The sequence below is a fragment of the Trichomycterus rosablanca genome, chromosome 10, assembly GCF_030014385.1.
Source record: "Trichomycterus rosablanca isolate fTriRos1 chromosome 10, fTriRos1.hap1, whole genome shotgun sequence".
Taxonomy (NCBI): Eukaryota; Metazoa; Chordata; class Actinopteri; order Siluriformes; family Trichomycteridae; genus Trichomycterus; species Trichomycterus rosablanca.
In genome coordinates this window covers 72046-92500 of record NC_085997.1, presented here as the reverse complement: position 1 = coordinate 92500, position 20455 = coordinate 72046, and the positions used below count along the sequence as shown (strand labels likewise).

Sequence of the window (20455 nt, the reverse complement as noted above, 5' to 3'; positions counted from 1 at the left end):
AACCAGTGAACGAACGAATGACCTTTTTACCAAACTAGTTTGATTATATGTGATCAGAATTATCGTCAGTTATTGATGATCACTGGCGTCCTGCAGAAGTAAGCATGTGTTGGTTTGCAGGCATGACCAGTATGAAGATCTGACCCTCGGTGCGTCCTGTCAGCTGGTGCTTGTGTGTGTAGGGGTGTTGACCATGAGACCCTCAGTGTCAGGGGTTCCAGCTCCGGCCGGGAAGGAATGGTGCTTCGAGTTCCCAGTGGGGGTCGACTGCAGTGACTCGGAGCCCCGCTGCATTTGGTTGGCGGTTCTGAGGAACCATGTACAGATCCCCAGGAACACGCTGCATGGGCATCTCCAGAGGGTAAGGCTGTCTCCGCTGGCTTCTGTGACTGATCAAGAATATCAAAACATCCATTAAAACTGGAACGTTTTATTTAACAGCTGATTATTAATGATTTTTAGGATATTAGTCACTAACACGCTGAGATTAGCATTAGTGGACAAATGAAGGAATGAATGAATGGATGGGTGGGTGGATGGCAGGGTTAATGGAGGGATGAATGTAGGGGTGAATAGATGGATGGATGATTAGCTGCTCGGTGCTCTGTGGAGCTGGAGGACTCTAGGGTTAGGGTTAGGGTTAGGGTTAGGGTTAGGGTTGGGGTGTTTCTGGTGTTTTGCTCTGTCGTGGTTGTTTCTGTTCCTCCAGGATCTTACGTAAGTGATGCTCGGAGGGACCCATGACAAGTGAAGAGTGAAATAAAAGGCTTCCGCTGTGTGTGTGTGTGTGTGTGTGTACACTGTGAAGTGTGTTAGTGTATCTGGAATCTTGTGTGTGTGTGTGTGTGTGTGTATGTGTGTGTGTGTACACTGTGAAGTGTGTTAGTGTATCTGGAATCTTGTGTGTGTGTGTGTGTGTGTGTATGTGTGTGTGTGTACACTGTGAAGTGTGTTAGTGTATCTGGAATCTTGTGTGTGTGTGTGTGTGTGTGTTTACGTTCACCTGAGTGTGAGATTCCTGGTGCTGGAATTCAGAGAGGAATTCAGTCATCTGAACTTAACACTTACGTCACTTTTTATCCCCCCCCCACAGTGCCTCTGTTCCTCCTCATTCTTCTGCCTCTCTGTCATCTGTTGTCTCTGCATCGGGTTTCTGCACAAATTCCTTCCCTCCACTCCACCGTCCTTTCATTCTGCCTGGATTTGTGATGCTTTTCATCAGTTTCCAAGTGTAACGCGGGGCTCAGGACGAGACAAAACGGGGGCGGACACACACACACAGAGATGTACAAAAACAAAGGATTTATTAATAAGGCAAAACCAGGCAAACATGGCAAAACAAAGAGCTAGCGTAACAAGAGCTATAAACATGACTAGAAACCGAATCCATACTGAGCCAAAATAGTTCCCCATGTCTATTCTAATTAGCTAATTAGTCCTGGGAAACCAATCAGGTGAGAGGCATGGCAGGAGACGATGTGCGGCGTGGCACACAGGAGCTCATCGTAACACCAAGATTCAATTTCTTCATTCTTGTAATTTTCGCTCTCGTTTTCACACCAGACTCGATCCTGCAGGGTTTGTGTTTGTGACGTCACACTTTTCCTGCTCAACACCCCATCACTGATAATGTTCCAGCAAAAATACTGAAATAAATGATTCTTATTTCTGTAAAAATCTTATTTGAAAGTGTCGTAACATGTTACATTAGAAGCAATTATAAAGATCAGTGAGGTTTAAAGTGTTTAAAGTCGTTAGAGGATTAAGTGATTTGGTCATAATTCCTTCCTCACCATGTTTTTAAAAAAAGAACACCAAGAGGACAGTACGAGTCTGAATGCTTGACTCGTGCATTATGATCTCATTTAACAGGAAACAGTGGGTCACTGAATAATAAGTGTAAGAATGATGTAAATGATATTCTGTGGTCATCAGATCATGACCCACCCAGCACCCACGTTTCATGTCAGAGATAACACTGGCGCTGTGTGTGAGGATGCAGCGGCGCATAAGGACACGCGAACGTCGAAACCTCGAGTAAGTGGAGCAGGACGAGACCCTGGAGAGCGAAGATTCCAGGACGTGGTGAGAGGAAGTGCTGGAGAGAGTCTTCTGGGAATCTTTGTGTAAAGTAGAAAGTTGAAAGCCTTCCCGTTATAGTCAGGTGTATTTTTAGAGATCGGAGGATTCCCTTAATGGCTGACTAAGGGACGTACTGCACTTCCTGCTTCGATCTTTCCACTTCCTGTTGTTTTGCGGGCAGCGCAGTGCAGCGTATGGTGTGTGGTGGTGGAACGCTGGTGTCAGGTGGAGTGGGACAGGAAGTGGGTGGTAGCACCAGGAAGATGATTGTGCTGCTGGATTTCTTCAAACTTAAACCTCATCTGAACTACAGACCAGAGAGAACCAGATCATCACCGTCACAATCATGCTGGTGTAATATTAGTGAGGTGAGACGTGAACAGCCTCATCACACTCACGCCAGTCTGTGAGGAGCTTCCTATAGAACTGGATTCATTATGATGCTCGGGTGAGGTCTGCACCAATACTGCAGGTCAATACATCCATGGTGAAGGATCGATCAGTGGGAGCTCAGTGGGTAAGATACTGGAGGGTCGCTGGTTCCATTTGCCACTGTTGGACCCCTGAGCAAGACCCCCGAACCTTTAATTCCTCTAATTGTGTTCAGTAAAAGTTGCTTTATATGAACGTGTTTACTAAATGCAGTAAATATAAAGACATGAGCAGCTCCTGTCCTGGATGAGGTGTGTTTTTGGAATCTCCTGTGTTTCCATGCTGACCCCACCTGACTTGTGTCCTGTGACGACCTTTGTTCGTACATCTCTTATTTTTACCAGCATGAGAGTGAGAATGCGTGAGAGCGTGCTCTGATTTAATGCTCCTGTTGTTCCACATCAGGAACCGCTGTATTTATCTTTGCCCTCTGCCATTGTTGGCAAATCCCATGTGGTGGTTGATTATAGCATCTCAGTTTAAAATAGAAATTCCTGAGACATTCCTCACTGAAGCGTGAATAGGGAGTGGGGTTACGCTCCAGCCGCTTCACTCAGAGATGATGAGTGTAACAAACTCCCACCTCCTAATCAAACCCAAACATCATGGTGGTTAATAAAGGGAGAAACAGAATACAGTCAGTGATTGAGTTTTTTATCTTGAGTGTTCTGGTCATGTAACAGTCTCGTCTCTTTGTCGCTCTGTTGTAGGCGAAAGGGCAGCGAGATGGAATCCTGCAGTCCACTGAGAACGCTGCTCCAGGGTCCAGAGAGAACGTGGCTTGGAAGGGTCCTCGTACCGTGGTCCTGCAGAAGAACTCTCAGGGCTTTGGTTTTACACTACGACACTTTATAGTGTATCCGCCCGAGTCGGCCCTTCACACGTCCCTGAAGGTAATTCAGATCAAACACAAACGTTTAGGGTGGAAAGTAAATCCTGTACAGCGGTTCAAACCTCCAGCGTTCACAGTATAAATAATAACGTGTGTTTTATTATCATATAAAATTATAAAAGAGAAGAAAACCTGAATTAAATCACTTTAGTTACTCTCGTCTGTCCCATACACCTCAGTCCCTTTCCTTAATTCTCCCTTAAAGTGACCCCCTGTACCAGGCTGTAATTAGCTGACCGTGACCTGCTGACCTGGCCCTGGTCACAGCAGTGGTGAGGTCCAGTCTTTTAGTCAATCATAAGATCAGTGATCAGCAGCTCATAAGTGATCAGGGATCCTAACCCTAACCTCTGTAGGATCTGTGGTGAGGTCGGTACTCCTGCTGAAGGGCGCTCCTGCACCCCGGTTTTGGGTAGCGGAGGGTCAGGACCGACGGGCGCTCGCTCGCCTTTCTGACACTGAAAGTTCCTGCTTTTGTCCTCACGTGTCAGGAATGAGCCGCGTCAGCGAAGCCCTGAAGCCTTCACACAGCCAGAACTATTCAGCTTATTCAGGGTGTGTGTGTGTGTGTGTGTGTGTGTGTGTGTGTGTGTGTGTGTGTGTTGGGGGGTTTGAGTCTGCACACCTTGTTTCCTGCCTAACTGGGGTTTGTTTTGTTGTGTTTAGTTATCAGTAGATTGGATGTTGGCATTGCAATCAAATTCCCTGTTCTGCCAGCAAAGTGCCAGTGTTAGATGAACCACAAAACACAAGAGTCAGACCCACAGGGACCCTGACCAGGATGAAGCAGTGGTAAAACAGACAGTGAATGAACTCTGTCTGAAGATCACTGTTGAGGAGCAGCGGGTCCAGCCTGCACCCAGGACAGGAGGGTAGGATTAAACCCTGGGCATGGCGGCCCTCCAGTACAGGGCATCACACACTCACACATGCCCTCACTGCAAGCTGGTAATTTAGAGGATCTCAGTCATGCTGGAGAAGGAAACAGCCTTCCCTAATCTGTTGTCATAAAGCTGGAAGCTAATAGCATATTGGATATAATTTATTTTATACACCTGTTATCTAGCAGTGGGTGTGTCTGAAACACCTGAGCTTATTATTTACGGGGTGTCCATATACTTTTAGATTGTGTATACAGTATTGTAAATGTGCAGCGGATCGTGATCATGCGCAGTGGCGCCCTCTGGTGGTGAGCATGTTACATTACAATAGCAACTCATTCTGTTATTATTTGTTGTTTTTCAGGATGTGGAAAATGGAAATGGAAAAGGTAAAAATTTTCAGCTATTTTTAACTTTCTGCAGGACATGACTGTGTGTGTGTGTGTGTGTGTGTGTGTGTGTGTAGATTAAACTGCTTGTGCGCTTTTTTTCCTAGGGAATGTGAAGGGCCGCCTCGAGCCCATGGACACTATTTTTGTAAAGAATGTGAGGGAAACGGGTCCTGCTCACCAGGCTGGGCTTTGTACAGGTATATGGAAACAGTTTTTCTGGTTCAGTGTGGTGTGTTCACGTGATCATGTGATCATGTAATCACGGTCTCTCTTGCTCATGTGTGCAGGTGATCGTCTGGTGAAAGTGAATGGAGAGAGTATTTTGGGGAAAACCTATTCTCAGGTCATATCACTGATTCAGAACAGGTAGGAGAACACACACACACGAGTACAACAGTAACCCACGAGTGCTCAGTGTGTTACGCAGCCTCAGTACTGTGGGTTTAAACTAGGTCAGATCGAGTTGTACTCATGCACCTTTAACCACTGTGTTTTTCTGTGTAGTGAGACTGTGCTCGAGCTGTCCATCATGCCTAAAGATGAGGACGTTCTCCAGCTGGTAAGTGTGAGTATGACTTTTCTGCTGGTTTCCCCTCTGTTCCTAGTTGTACTCCTACCATCATGCTTCTTTAACCTGTCTTCTTTTCATCCGTGTCCACATTTCTCATTCTGTATCTGTTCCTCTCGCTCTTACAGGCGTACTCTCAGGACGCCTACCTAAAGGGAAATGAACCGTACACGGGAGGGGCCCAGAACCTTCCAGAACCTCCTCCAGTCTGCAACTCAGCCAACAAGCCTAGTTCCTCCAGCCCAGCTCAGACCTTCATCCCTCCTGACAACCTGAACTGCAGGCGTGGCTCATCGGGCCTCATAGAAAGCTGGTCCTCCGGCGATGGTCAGGGCGTCGCCCGCCGGCTTGCTCTTCGCCATCACCGTTCTCGATCCTCGACTATAGCTATCAGCCCGCTGGACTTTCACTTCTCCAACCACAATGCAGCCGTCGCGTCAGCCTCCCTGCCCCACCCGCGGAAGGGCAGCCTGCCACCCTCGCACCGTGAGCTGTGCCAGCAGGCGCTGTCTAACTGGTACCACAGTCAAACACTGGATTACCCAGCCCCGCCCATTTCACCCCACCACCGCAGTGTCTCCCAGGATGCACTGCTTCTTCCCTACGAACCAGCCACAAGAGTTAACCGGCCCTCCCATACGGACTTACACTGGACACGCAGGGGGGGCACGAGTGGGGCGGGGCAGTCAAACCGTTCCTGCTCTGAAAATCCTCTGTCTGCTTATGCTGGGTACAAGCAGAGCTACGGGTGCTCGCTAGAGACGCTCAACCACCCGGCGGCACTGATTTCACCCCACGAGCGCTCGGTCTGGCCTTCACAGAGCAGCCAGCCAATCAGAACAGAGGAGCAACCGAGCTCAGCCGGTCAGCGCATGGTCACGTCCGCTCCTGCACCCCAGTCAGGCAGGAGCTCCAGCACAGCGCAGCCCAAACGCTCACCTGCACAAACGCTAGATGATCAAACGGTGGGTTACCGCAGCTACAGTCCATCGTTCTGTCGCAAAGCAGGTCACCTCATGCAGCAGGCGCACTCCTTCAGAGAACCGTCCTACACCGGCCCCCCTCTCAGCTGGACCTCTACACCCAAAACCAGCCCCCCTGAGAGTGCACCCTCATCAGGCAGGGATTCGTCCCCTCTCTCCCTGCCCTCCACCACTGACACCCAGAACCCAGTCAGTGAAGACGTGGGTGGTGGAGCAGCAACAGAAGAGTCAGTTCTGGCACAGACACAGGGGGTCGTCCTCAGACAAAAACCCCCCTACAGCAAACGCACCCCCCAAGCAATGCGTCATCCAAACTACGCTGTGCCTGTAGATCTACCCGAACCTCAGGTAGCTTCAGCCCCCACTGCACAGACAGGAGAACCTACAAAACGCTCCAACGGGAACCTGCAACCCCTCCCTGTGGAGCAGGACTCGCTGGCATCCATTCCCTTCATAGGTCAGTGTTTATTACTAATATAGACTAATAACAAAGAAAATAGATGAAATGATTGAACTATTAAAGGATTTGACATGATTTAGCTTACAGTGACGTATAGAGCTGCTTAACAGTGACGACTGGCTGTGTCTGTTGGGAGGGATGGTGGAAGGGATTCCTCATCACTGCTGCAGTTGCGCCCTCTGGTGGCTGGTTGAAGGCTCCTGCTCAGAGATGGTGAATAAATAGAGAGCAGCGTGACTCTAAATACGCGATACTGCTCTCTCTCTGAATCCTCCTCTGACAGGTGAAAAGAAGCGGTTCAGGTGCAGCAGTGGAGGAAAGATACTGGGTAGTTTGATTAGAGAAAAAGGGGAAAAGCGTAAACAGAATCATTTTAAACACACGTCGGGGGCTCTGCTTATGGTCACACACAGGAATGTTTTCTGTTCATTATTCCTTTAGGACATTTAACAAACACCTAACGTTCTTCAGGTCTTTAATGTGTGTTCGGTCATGAGGCTTTACCCCCCTAACTCTCCCCCTTCCTCACAGACGATACCATCAGTCCCAGTATGGACCTGCTGGCTCAGCATGTTCCTGCCTCTTCAGTGGTGTCCAGCAGTCAGTGTCAGACTCCTACTGTCTCCAGCAGCCCTGTCACTCCCTCCTCCACCTTCCCCCCTCTCACCCAACTCCATCACTCCGACTGCAGTGAGTGTGACGCCTCCCCTCCGACCTACACCCGTCCACAACGAGCCCTGTCCACCCTCCCCTCGCCCACGCCCCGCCGTCTCCTTCTGCCTCCTCCTGTCTCACCTTTACTCACTTCTCTAGTGCTCCGAATCCTTCACCTGAACATCTTTCATTTAATCATTCTCTGTTTGTGGAATCAAACCCAGACCCTGTGAGGCGACAACTCTACCCACTGTGCCACCGTGTCGCCCCCCATCAGTTTCAGCCTTTATCAAATGTACCTAGCCTTGCATGCCTCCATCACTGTACCTGTTACATCACCTGTAATATCACCTGTCCTCTCGAGTGCAGTGTATGTTCCTCTTGTCGGCGCTCTGGTGTGTTTGTATCTCTTGCCGTGATGAATTTTCCCTCCTCTGCTCTTTATGTGTGTTTGCATTTCCTCTCTAATGTTCTCTCATCTTTCCTCCTTTTCTGATTTCTTACTATTTCAGGCTCCAAATTTAAAAGACATTCTTTCAAAGATTGGCATTTATTGCTCAGGACCGGTAAGTTCTGGCTTACTAGACCCACCTGATGCATTTAGCATCTAGCATAATTAAAAGTTTATTTCGTTTATTTAGGAATGTTTAATAGCTTATGGATTGGTATATATTATGATTTTTTATTTACAGTTTTATGAAACCCAACTGAACCCCTTTTATAAACACGTTATTACAAATCATATATTTATTTAAATTTTCTTCTCTATTTTCTCATCAGGCAATGTTAAGAACAGCCGTCGCTCTTCCTACCTTCTGGCCATCACCACCGAACGCTCCAAGTCATGTGATGAGGGTCTGAACACGTTTCGAGATGAAGGACGCAGGTTCTCGTGAGTGTTCTTGTAACTCTGAAATTTACTACAGTATGTAGAACATGAACAGTGTGTAGCTAATGCTGCTTAATCTTCTATTAAGAATGAAACGAATTGTTTTCTAGCAGGTAAAGTTTATTTTCTTTATTTATTGGACAGGAGGTTACCAAAGAGAGTGAAAAGCTTTTTCACAGAGGGTGTAAGTTCATCCACATATTCCATAACATACACACTTCTTTTTGCTCAGATCATGTGTCCATCCTGTGGATAACTGTTGTGTGTGTGTGTGTGTGTGTGTGTGTGTGTGTGTTCAGTCCCTGGAGAGTCTGAGAGCAGCAGAGGAAGCTCGATCCAAACGCCACTCCACCTCTGAGCTGGGCAGCATCACACTAACAGACATCAGGAAGGAGGGCTGGCTGCACTACAAACAGATCCTAACAGAGAAGGGCAAGGTCTGTTTTACTTTACAGTTTTACTTTAAGGTTTACTCAAGACTCATAAGTCTAGTCTCAGTAGAGTTTTCTAGAAATGAAGCTGAATTCTATTTTTCCCGTGTACATAATGAGAATCTGAGTGTTCTGTCTGTCCTTCCCTGGATGTAGAAAGTGGGTGGTGGCATGCGCCCGTGGAAGCGGGTATTTTCTGTGCTGCGCACCCACTCGCTGTTCCTGTATAAAGATAAGCGGGAGGCGGTGCTCCATGGAGCCGGGGCGTTGGGGCACGGTGCCGGTCAGGGCGAGGACGAGCAGCCCATCAGCATCCGCGGCTGCCTGATCGACATCGCCTACAGCGAAACGAAGCGTAAACACACGCTGCGGCTCACCACGCAGGACTTCTGCGAGTACCTGCTGCAGGCCGAGGACCGGGACGACATGCTGAGCTGGATCCGGGTCATTCGAGAGAACAGCAAGACCGACAGTGAGGTGAGTTTAGTCTGGTCTGGGTCTCTGTACTGGTACAGAACAGATGATTGGTTTATTTTTAATCATTTTAATAACGCTGTGTTGATGTTGCGTTTACAGGAGCTGGGTTTCTCCGGACAGGCTCTCATCAATAAAAAACTCAACGACTACAGGAAACAAAGGTGATTTCTTTTTGCTTCAGCTTGATTCGTGCAACCCTCCTGAACGTATCCAGGCTTGGGACCTGCACTGAGATCGCACTGAAAGTGCACCTCACAATGGCTCGGCCCTCAGGCAGATCCAATCATATCTGTGGTGTGTTTATTCTGTTAAACTTTTATCTTGTTTCTGTCTCAGTCTCACAGGTACTAAACCTGACACGTCTCCCCGAGTCCACAGAATGATGCAGCCGTTCCTGCTGTCAAAGATGGAGAACACATCAGGAGTAAACCGCTTCCTCAAAACAGACAGCAAGGGTCAGTTTTACTGCACCTGAAGCCGTTTCACACTACAGATCACAGATCAGATACAGATCAGATTCACCTGCGATCGGTCCTTTATGTGACTGTGGGGATTTACACACCACACCAGGGGTGTCAAACCCAATTCCTGACAGGACTGAACCCCACGATCAGTGCATATAAAAAAAGCTTATTTTACTTATACACACATTGGTAAGATGGTATATTCTTTATTATTAAATAAAAAATAAAGCACTGTTACTGGTGCTGCACAGATTTACCACATTATTAGGTACATTAGTGTTGTGTTTGAAACACAACAAAGTGATTTTATTTATCGCTTTACATTATTATAAATGTTTAATTATTGTGTTATTGACACTACACACAGCATGACTGATGGCTGATCATTGCACATGCTGTAAAATTCTGGAAGCTTGCCGACTGTGTACAGGGTGTTACTGAACTAGTCTGACTACAATAGACTGGCACTTATCAAGGTGGGGGGAGGGAGGGCGTGTAAACATTGCCAAAATTTACCAGCAACAGTAAAATCAGGCTGAAAATCACGAAGTCTGACCTCATAATGTAACCCAGTCATAAATAATCAGCTAGTAAAATGAGTTGATAGATTTTAACCAGCTGTTTTGTTTTGATTAGAGGACGGCAGCTCTCCTAAAGCTACATGGAGCATCAACATCATGAAGAAAGGAAAGAAAACTGGACCTAAAGCGTTTGGGGTTCGACTGGAGGACTGCCCCCCGGGAGCCGATAACAAGGTGAAACATGTGGAACAATACATAGAATTATTATTATTATTATTATGAAGTCATTACAAACATTACCGATTCAGAAAAGTTGGGACGTTTAGTAAAGTGATTTTTGTACATTTGTCAGGGGTACAGGAGAATACATGAATCAGTTTCTTGTTTTTATTTTTGTGAATGTAGATAAATACTTTTTAATTTATTTATTAATTAACAGTTGAATCAGCTTTTGTCGGCCTCTGTGGAATGATTTTGAATGTTTAGTTGATTTTTGGGTTTTGTAGTTTGTTCCTCTGATCGTGGAGACGTGCTGTACCCTGGTAGAAGAGATGGGTCTGGAATATACTGGAATCTACAGGGTGCCAGGAAACAATGCCATGGTGTCCAGCCTTCAGGAGCAGCTCAACAAGGGCCTGGACATCAACACTGCTGAGGAGGTGAGGGGTACAGGGCGAGAGGTGCAGGGTAAGAACCAGAGGAACAGAACATCGGTCTCACCAGTGTTCCTCTCTCTACAGAGATGGCAGGACCTGAACGTCATCAGCAGCCTCCTCAAGTCTTTCTTCAGGAAGCTTCCAGAACCTCTGTTCACTGATGGTGAATTCAGTCCTTCTGCTCATTTCTCAGTGTATGACTGTGTGCTGTATTACTCACTGCTGCCCTCTACCTGCAGATAAATACAATGAGTTCATCTACGCTAATCGATTAGAGGACGCTGGAGACCGATTAAAGACCATGAGGAAACTGGTATGTAGATGGTGGTTACATGGTGTTAGAGAAAATAGTGTCTGTAATTAAAACATATATAAACATTTATCAGTGTGTGTGTTTTTTATTTTTCAATTGTTCTCTTTTGTGTTTTTGCTCAGATTCGTGATTTACCTGATCGTTACTACCACACACTTCAATTTCTAGTTGCTCATCTTAAGAGAGTCGCGGATCACTCAGAGAAGAATAAGGTTTGGTATCACGCACGTGTCTAAAATTTCTGCTTTTGACTTTCTTATGCATTCACAGAACACTAATCCCAAAAGGTTTGAGCAAATCTTTTCTAACTAACTAATTAAAGCAAATCTTTTGTACCTGACATTAATTCTGTAATATTATGGTAATAAAATTTATTTACTGTGGACAGTTGAGTTTTTTGTCCTTTCTGATTTTTCTCTTTACGTCTCTTAGATGGAGCCCAGGAACCTGGCCCTCGTGTTTGGCCCCACGCTGGTGCGCACGTCAGAGGACAACATGACAGACATGGTCACTCACATGCCTGACCGCTACAAGATTGTGGAGACGCTCATTCTGCATGTAAGTGTGGGACGTACAGTAACTGTTTACTTAAAGCAAACGCACCTCTAATACGCTGACCTTTAACCTCCTCCGTCTTTTCTGCAGTATGCCTGGTTCTTCAGTGATGAGCTTAATAAAGATGAAAAGGTATCGTGTGTAATGTTTTACAGTGTTTGTTTATGAATAATATCTGATTCTGACCTCTATAGTCTCAGTCAGGTCAGGACTAACTGGGAGCTGTTTTTACTGTCCTGAGACCAGTTAGACTTTTCTCCACACAGCACACGAGCATCACTAATCATCACTGTGTGTGTTTTAGTTTACAAAATGTCATCAAAAGTGAAATGAGACCACAGTGTTTATCACCAGGTACTTAATAAACAATGTGCTGATGTTATTAACACAACACAGAACAGATACATTAGAAAATGTGTCAGAATGACTAAACCTGCACTGAAAATGCTTTGGGCTATTGGTTTAAATCTAAGAACACTGTTTTTCTGTTCACAGGCCCCTGAGGACCAAAGAGATGAGCAACCTATCCCAAATATTGACCACCTGCTCTCCAACATTGGTCGAACAGCTCGGCTGGGTGACACTTCAGGTGAATCTTTTTATTTTGCTTTATTCGATTTGGGGTTTAACAGGTAAACGTGCTCACATACCTAAACAGAACGAGAGGAAACGAGCTCTCTGTTCTCCTCATCTCATTAGGTTCATTCATTTAGCCTGAAGTCATTTATTTCCACTTTGATAGAATTAGAGATGTATTATTGTTCCTAATCAATATTCAGTATCTCTGGAACTTTCTCCCTCTTCCTCCAGTTTTAAGCTCGACTGGCTTTAATGCGCTCTTCACTTTACTGGTTTCACTTTTCCTCTTTTTTACTCCTACCTAAAACTCTTTCCCACCTTCCTTCCTGTCTGTTCTTCTGTCTCTTTATCCTTCTGCTAGCAGAGCCAGTGGAGCAAAGTTTGCGTTAGGATCAGAACTCACACCTGACAGGGTTTGTATGTTTAAAATGTTTGAAATCTTGTAAAATCTCAACAGCACGGATACCCTGTACTTCAGTTAGTCACAAATAATAGTTTTAAAATCTTTATTCTGGAATAAATCTTTAAAACTAATTGAAATTATTTTTGGTTTGAGAATCATTTTCCTAAACCAACAGCTGGAATGTGTGTGTGCAGTTTTCCAGACTCTTAACTTTTCCTCTTTCTCTCACCTGCACAGATTCCACTAACAGCGATTCAGTTAAACACAAGGTACGTTCTCTTCTGCTCCTTCGGGATTAAATGATGGTACAGTCACGTGTGATTCCGAATTCTTTACTCCGTCTCTGCTGCAGGGATCTTTGAGTTCAAAGAAAGATGCGAGTACCAAAGATTTCCTCCCACTGTCCATCATATCTGCTGTGACCCGGAAGAGGAAGAAGCAGCGGAGCGCCGGCCCTACAGACAGCAGCAGCGATGAGGACTCTGAGCACGAGCCAGTCAAAGCCAGCAACTACGGGGAGATGCACGAGAGTGCAGGAGAGACGAGCGAGGGTGTGGATGAGAGAGAGTCAGAGAGATCAGAGAGTCAGCAGAAAGAGGCAGACGAGAAGTTTGGAGAGGGGAATAAAACATTAGAGTCATGTGAGGAAGGAGGACAGGAGGAGGTAGGAGGGAGGGAGGAGGACGGGACCCCGGCGTCCCTCAGGGCAGAGTCAGATCACGAGAAGCCACAGCGGCCTCGTAGCTTCCTTTATTCCCACCAAAGTTCATCAGGGCTGAGAGTCACAGTCGAGTCAGAGAGCTCCCCCTCTCCCCCCTGCTCAGGTGGCACCCAGAGACTCGGCCAGACCAACCCCGCAGGTCGTAAGAAACTGCGCGGGGACAGGGCGCGGCCTCGCTCCCTGTACGAGGAGCCGGGACTGGAGCGAGCGGTGGGACTGGCTCGAGTCAAAGCTTCGCTTATACGAGGTCAGGAGAGGCTGCGCCAGGCCATGTCCCCCAGCCGAGAGCCCCCGGTCCAGCATAGCTGGTTAAGCCAGGTCCAGGCCAACCTGCTCTCTTCTGCCAACGACCTCTGGAGGTCAGGGGCCCCACGGAGGCACGCCTCCCCCGAGACGCGGCGCAGGAGGAGGGACTGGAGACGCCATACAGTAGTGGGGAACAGCGGGGAGGGCTAAAGCACCCCGAAACCTAATATATTAACACTTCAGTGAGCTGGAGGTAACAAACTGTACTGAAAAGATGAGAAGTAACGTTACCCAAACGTCAAGTCTGCAGGCGCCAAATCTGGGATGGTTTGGATGTAGATTGTTTTGTTTCAGATAAAGTAATGCTCCAGCATTTAAACACTAAAATCAGAAGGTGCGAGTGTGCCAGCGTGCCAGGCTGAACTGGCACTGAATCGTTCTTTTTTCAGCTCTAGATTGTTCAGTTCTGGATGAAAAGCTGAGAAACCCTGATGACTGACGCTCCACCCTAGACTTGTTGGTTGGTTGACGGGCGTGTTCGATCAGCTCTCACACTTGTGCGCATTATGTTAGCAGTTTATCTTTAAAGTTTGACAGAATTTAAACATCGATCAGAAGTGAGTTTGTGTTCTGATTTCCTCTCAGTACTGAATAACAGGATGAATTAAATGTCGGGTGTTTTTTTCTGTACCAGTGAGGGTGGAGATCCGGTTCAGTGCTGGAGCATTTCTTTATTTGAATAACTGTAGCATGCCTAAACGTTTCATCTTGAATTTCTGCAATAAAGGCTTAAGGCACTTCATTTGCCAGCGAGGGGGGGGCACGTTACGCCAAGATCAACTGCCAGCATGATCCTCACTGCCTATCAGCAAAAACTAACGCTGCACTTTATTAGCATTAATAACCTCTAGCACAACATGGCTCCCAACCTCAGATATTAAAGGGGGTCATTATATTTAGAATAATCAGTTATATTTAGACACCACATCTATGCATTAAAGGGTTAAACAGGATTCAGTCCGACTGGTTCTGCAACACCAATCCACCTAACGCACGCAGTCTTCCGTATATATGAGTGTATATGTCAGTATTAGAGAACGAGCTGCACTGAAACATCAGAACCTACCGGAGTACCAACTCTATCTCAACACCCCACCCACCGCCCACCGCCCTTTCGCCTGAAACCACCAGTTTTCCTCGTGCTGGTGTTGATAAGCCACAGCGGATGGTTGTTTTGTGCCGTTTTGACCACTTCTAACTGCCGACCTCATGCCGTGTCAGTGCTGTTTCTGTAGGTCAGTTGTTCTGTACATGTGTGTTTATACAGCGTGTGATCGTGTGGACCAAATTTTGTAACAAATGTAAAAAGTCTTGTTAAGTTAACCTGTGTACAAATTATACATATACTGTACAATAATGTCTTTATTTTCCTCTTTTATCGTCTGGTCTGTTTTATATATATATATATATATATATAAATATTTAATGTGTATGTATGGATTTTAAAGAAGGAACATCAGGGATCCAACATTAAAGAAAAATATACAGAAAATAGACATTTTATCACCATTCGTTCTAAACGAACGTCCTGGACTGGAGTCGAACCCCTTTAGCTTGTTTGGGGTCATGTTGGGTTCAGAATCTGTCCCAGGAACACTGGGCATCAGGTAAGAACCATGGACCGGGCATCACACACCTAGGGGAAGGTAAACGGGTACTGGTGCACTGAATGGAATTTGAAAAACTAAATAATGTAATGTATACTTTATTAAAATGCAGTTTTTTTTTTCACAGCATGGATCATTTGAATTTATATTTACAGGTTGTTCGTGTGTGTGTGTTTGGGGGGTTGAATGTATTTTACTGCCTGACAAACAGGCCTGAATTCACAGACGAGCACAAAGAGCCAGACTGTGTCCTATAATCCCAGCACTGTGATTCCTAATAGAACGTCTTTATTTATCAGATATATTATAATATAAACGTCCACACCAGTTCAGTACAATGAAATGATTTTCTGTTTATCTCAGCTGTTGTTTGGAAGTTGGGGTCAGAGTGCAGGGGCAGCTATTGTCTGGCACCCCTGGAGCAGAAAGGAGTTAAGGGTCTCACTCAAGGGCTCAACAGTGGCTGCATAACAGATCTGGGATTCAAACCCATAACCTTGCCCAAAGCTCCACTCACTGAGCTACCGCCGGCACTAGACAACAGTATGTACATCGTGGACACAGTCCTCTAAATAACCAGAGTCTCTGTTCTTCAGCATCATGAGGGTTAATGTTTGCTGCAGCATTAATAATTAACATCTAAATGTTTATTATACTGCAGGTGTGTTTGTGTGTATATGATAAATAAACGTGTTCCAGCCACTTTATGTTATTAATAATGTCCTGAAGAACAAGGTGAGGTACTGCAGGTTCCCTTTTATACTAAATCACTTCCTCCACTGCAGAATCAGAAACGACCAAAAGATTCTTTAAAATATTTAATGAATAAATGATGAAAACAAAAAGCGTCCAGGAGTTTCCACGGTTTATTAGCCTACACACAGACTGCCTGGGTCATGCAACAACACAGGTGGAGAAGAACCAGCACAAAAGATCAGAACCCAAGTTCCCATGTTCTGATCCACACTGGTCACGTTTTTTTGTGTACTGAGAACAGATAACGTAAGGTCACGGTATTACACACACACACACACTCACATACACACACACACACACACATTCACACACTCACATTCACACACACACACACTCACTCACATTCACACACACTCACATTCACACACACACACACACACTCACATTCACACACACACACACACACTCACATTCACACACACACACACACACTCACACACACTCACATTCACACACACACACACACACACATTCACACACACACACTCACATTCACACACACACACACACTCACATACACACACACACATTCACACACACACACACACACACTCACACACATTCACACACACACACACACTCACTCACATTCACACACACTCACATTCACACACACACACACACTCACATTCACACACACACACTCACATTCACACACTCACACACACACACTCACATTCACACACACACACACACACACACTCACATTCACACACTCACATTCACACACACACACACACACACATTCACACACACACTCACATTCACACACACACACACACTCACACACACATTCACACACACACACACACACACACACACACTCACACACATTCACACACACACTCACATTCACACACACACACTCACATTCACACACTCACATTCACACACACACACACACACACACACACTCACATTCACACACTCACATTCACACACACACACATTCACACACACACACATTCACACACACACACACACACACACACACTCACATTCACACACACTCACATTCACACACACACACATTCACATACACACACACACATTCACACACACACACACACACACTCACACATTCACACACACACACTCACATTCACACACTCACATTCACACACACACACACACACTCACACTCACATTCACACACACACTCACATTCACACACACACACACACACTCACATTCACACACTCACATTCACACACTCACATTCACACACACACACACACACTCACATTCACACACACACACACACACTCACATTCACACACACTCACATTCACACACTCACACACACTCACATTCACACACACACACACTCACATTCACACACTCACATTCACACACACTCACATTCACACACACACTCACATTCACACACACTCACATTCACACACACACACATTCACACACACTCACATTCACACACACACACATTCACACACACTCACATTCACACACACTCACATTCACACACACACACACACACTCACATTCACACACACTCACATTCACACACACTCTCTCTCCCGAACCAGCACACACTTGTGCACCTAATGGTCCTAAACCCCAAAGTCTTACCAACAACAACAATTTAAATCCAAAGTCGAATAAAAATAATGGCTGTACGGAACACTGTTAGTGTTACACATATTTAATCTTTTTTATTTACTCAGACGAGCAGGAACTGTCTTGTTTGGTGGAGAGGAAATATAAAGAGATTAGAATTGCATTAGAATTGAACAGAATAAAATTTATGGAACACTGTACGGAACACCGTGACCCTAGATTAGCTGATCAATAACTTTTTTTTTCTACATTTAGTATGAAAATAAAAGAATCTACAGCGATACAGATGAAACAAACCCGCCATGAAGAGTCTGCAGAGTGAATGAATGAATGAATCGGTACCTCGGGGGCGCGTCACGTTAAATCGCTACCGGAGCTTTACAGTAAAAGCGCGGATTAAATCAGCTGACAAACAGAAACATAGGAAACACATGAGCAGATAGTCCATCACTGACTGTCGGCGGGCTCCGGTGCGGATCCGTTAAGCGCGTGCGCGTGCGCAGCGGACTGTCGGCAGCGCGCGAGCAGCTCCGCGTTCACCGCCCTCACTCTCTCCAGCTCGCTCTCCAGCTCGCGCACGCGCTGCGCGCTCTCGTCCGAGGAGGCGGCCGCGGCCGAGTTCCTGCGCGCGCGCCGCAGCCGGTTGTTCTCCTCCTCTAAGCGCGAGAGGCTCTTCTCCAGCTCCAGGTACTCGCGCACGAGCTCCGGTTTGGTCATGTTCTGCAGCGTCTCCGCGTGGTAGCGCTCGTAGGTCTCGGAGAAGTCCCGCTGCAGGAACCCGGCCCGGCCCATACCGTCGCTCCCGCCGCCGCCCTCACCGTCCTCATCCTCGTCCTCGTCGGGCTCGAGACAGTCCTCATCGCTGGCCGTGTCCTCGGACCTGCGCGCGCCGGGCTCGGTGTTGAGGTCGGGCTCCTCGCGGTCGTGCTCCTCCATCAGGAACTGTGTGGTGTTGTACGGAGCCACCGGGAGACCTTTAGCGAACATCTCAGCCCGGACCCGTGATGCGCGCGCGCTCTCCCGCTCGTCCAGCTCTCTCTTCTCCTCCCAGCTCAGTTTGAAGTATGGCTTCCAGCGCCGCTTCCTCTTGGACGGTCTGCGCCGGTGCTTCTTCTTACCGTGCCGGCTGTCCGGTGCTCCGTCGCTCTGCCCCTGGTTCATGCCGTCCGGAGCTTCACTGGATAATTTTTCCTCAGCGGCATCGTCACCGGTTTGAGGTTCCAGACTTCTGTTCTCTCGAGCGCGGCACACTGGGTGCGTTTCTCCGTACACCGGAGCGGGACCGGGACCGGGACCGGGGCAGAGCTCCGCCGGGTCCCGCTGCACTCGTTCCTCAGTGATGACAGTTTGTTTATCGGCTCTCTGGCGCCCCCTGCTGTCCCTCTGCTGCACTGCGCCCTCTGTGCTCAGATCCATAATAACTGTATCACTCCCACCTAAACACACACAAGTTTAGTGATGAGCTGATCTGCTCCTGCACTGATTACTGACATTAACTCATCACTGCACTGCAGAGGAGAAGACACTCAATCATCCATTACAGAGTTACAAACACTCTTATAAAAGTGAAGACTGAAAAAACCTTATTATTTAATGTAACGTCATTTTACACTTCAGTAACTAAATGAGAAAAGTGGTGAAAATGATGAAAACTTACCGTTTACCGCAGATTTACAGTGTTACTTATGACTCTACTCGACACTATTGATGTTAACTCGTTCTGTACCGAATAAAACTAACCAGCCTTCTGAACACGGTCGCTAACATCTCCAGCCACTGGAAACTCCTTTTCGCTTCTGCTCCGTGGACGACGGTGCTTTGTGAATTTATTACCTCCCCCACGCAAAAGGCGCATGCGGCTACACTTTGTTTTTCTATTGCTTTATGGGACTTGTAGTTCATACCTTCATGAAAATACAAGCTCGGTCCTGAGCTTACCCACATACGAAACTACATTTCCCTCCATTCACTGATTGTTTTCAGTCGCCAAAGAGACACGCCCACTCTATGACCTGATTGGTGGGAAAGTTTTCTTAGCCGTTGCCTCCTCACAGAAGCATTCTGATTGGTTAGTTGAGGTGTCGGTCCGTGTGAAAGCAGTCCCGGGTATTCTAGTGAACGATACCAAGTCGTTTATCGTAGGTAGGACCGAGCTGTTTGAAATCTACAAGTAGTAAAATATTCAGCCATTTAAATGCAAAAAGTACCATATAATACAAAGACATATTCACCAAATTACAAAGCACATCAAATGGTCTTGTGATATTTAGTGTTTCTAAAAATTGCGGTGGACTCAGATAGGCAGAGAAACCTTGAGAATGAACCACTCCTGAATCACAGCAGAGAGTCGGCTCCTTTTAGTGAGTCATATATATGGACTCAGTAATAAAAGTCGACTCCTTTTAAACGGCTTTTTGTTTAGCAACCTTGTCATGATTTTAAAAGTCATTAATGACCTTTATTAATCTTTTTAATACATACTACACAAAATCTCTCTTATTAATACATGAACAAAGAACACTGTGTGTAAAAAGTCACAGTAAAAACAGCAAGACATATATAACTTAGTTACTTTCCTTAGTTAATAAGGGGATCAATAAAGTCTCAACTTAACTTTAAATATAATAAAAACACGTTTAATGACCACACAAAACAGCTACACATAATAAAATACAAAATAATGTGAAACAGAACTTTTACTGCGTAAAATGATTGCTAAGATTTTAATTGTGTAAAAGAACCACAATCCATTATGACATTATTTATTTTATATCATATATCATCTATTTACTGATATATTTCACATTAGTAATTTATGAGGAAGAAATTGTTTGAAACATTGCTCATGTAACATG

The 20455-nt window shown here is 46.0% G+C and overlaps 2 protein-coding genes across 8 annotated transcripts in view; one reads left to right on the top strand and one right to left on the bottom strand.

Moving 5' to 3' along the window:
• arhgap23b (Rho GTPase activating protein 23b) overlaps positions 1-15392 on the top strand; it is a 31677-nt gene extending 16285 nt beyond the window's left edge. For 2 of the 7 annotated variants that reach the window (XM_063002600.1, XM_063002598.1), the window contains exons 2-25: positions 3225-3407; positions 4652-4676; positions 4784-4876; positions 4967-5045; positions 5184-5244; positions 5376-6687; positions 7222-7380; positions 7857-7910; positions 8125-8236; positions 8378-8417; positions 8533-8670; positions 8821-9141; positions 9241-9302; positions 9478-9596; positions 10242-10360; positions 10633-10785; positions 10867-10945; positions 11022-11095; positions 11218-11307; positions 11528-11653; positions 11741-11782; positions 12146-12239; positions 12870-12901; positions 12985-15392. In XM_063002600.1, coding sequence (XP_062858670.1) covers positions 3225-3407; positions 4652-4676; positions 4784-4876; positions 4967-5045; positions 5184-5244; positions 5376-6687; positions 7222-7380; positions 7857-7910; positions 8125-8236; positions 8378-8417; positions 8533-8670; positions 8821-9141; positions 9241-9302; positions 9478-9596; positions 10242-10360; positions 10633-10785; positions 10867-10945; positions 11022-11095; positions 11218-11307; positions 11528-11653; positions 11741-11782; positions 12146-12239; positions 12870-12901; positions 12985-13809 — 4392 coding nt within the window. In that variant the 3' untranslated portion in view covers positions 13810-15392. Of the gene's footprint in view, positions 1-3224; positions 3408-4651; positions 4677-4783; positions 4877-4966; positions 5046-5183; positions 5245-5375; positions 6688-7221; positions 7381-7856; positions 7911-8124; positions 8237-8377; positions 8418-8532; positions 8671-8820; positions 9142-9240; positions 9303-9477; positions 9597-10241; positions 10361-10632; positions 10786-10866; positions 10946-11021; positions 11096-11217; positions 11308-11527; positions 11654-11740; positions 11783-12145; positions 12240-12593; positions 12643-12869; positions 12902-12984 lie in introns of all 7 variants that reach the window. The other 5 variants (XR_010013788.1, XM_063002599.1, XM_063002603.1 and 2 more) reach the window with 5 other exon arrangements.
• Positions 15393-16071: 679 nt separating this feature from the next.
• hexim1 (HEXIM P-TEFb complex subunit 1) lies at positions 16072-19391 on the bottom strand. The gene is made up of 2 exons (XM_063002597.1): positions 19258-19391; positions 16072-19036 (listed from the first exon to the last, which is right to left on the bottom strand). The coding sequence occupies exon 2, from the start codon at positions 19014-19016 to the stop codon at positions 18048-18050; it is 969 nt and encodes a 322-aa protein (XP_062858667.1). The 5' UTR covers positions 19017-19036; positions 19258-19391; the 3' UTR covers positions 16072-18047.
• Positions 19392-20455: the final 1064 nt, after the last annotated feature.

What these genes read in the sequence shown, in the direction of transcription:
- hexim1 (XM_063002597.1), bottom strand. Translation starts at nt 19,016, where the DNA reads ATGGATCTGAGCACAGAGGGCGCAGTGCAGCAGAGGGACAGCAGGGGG.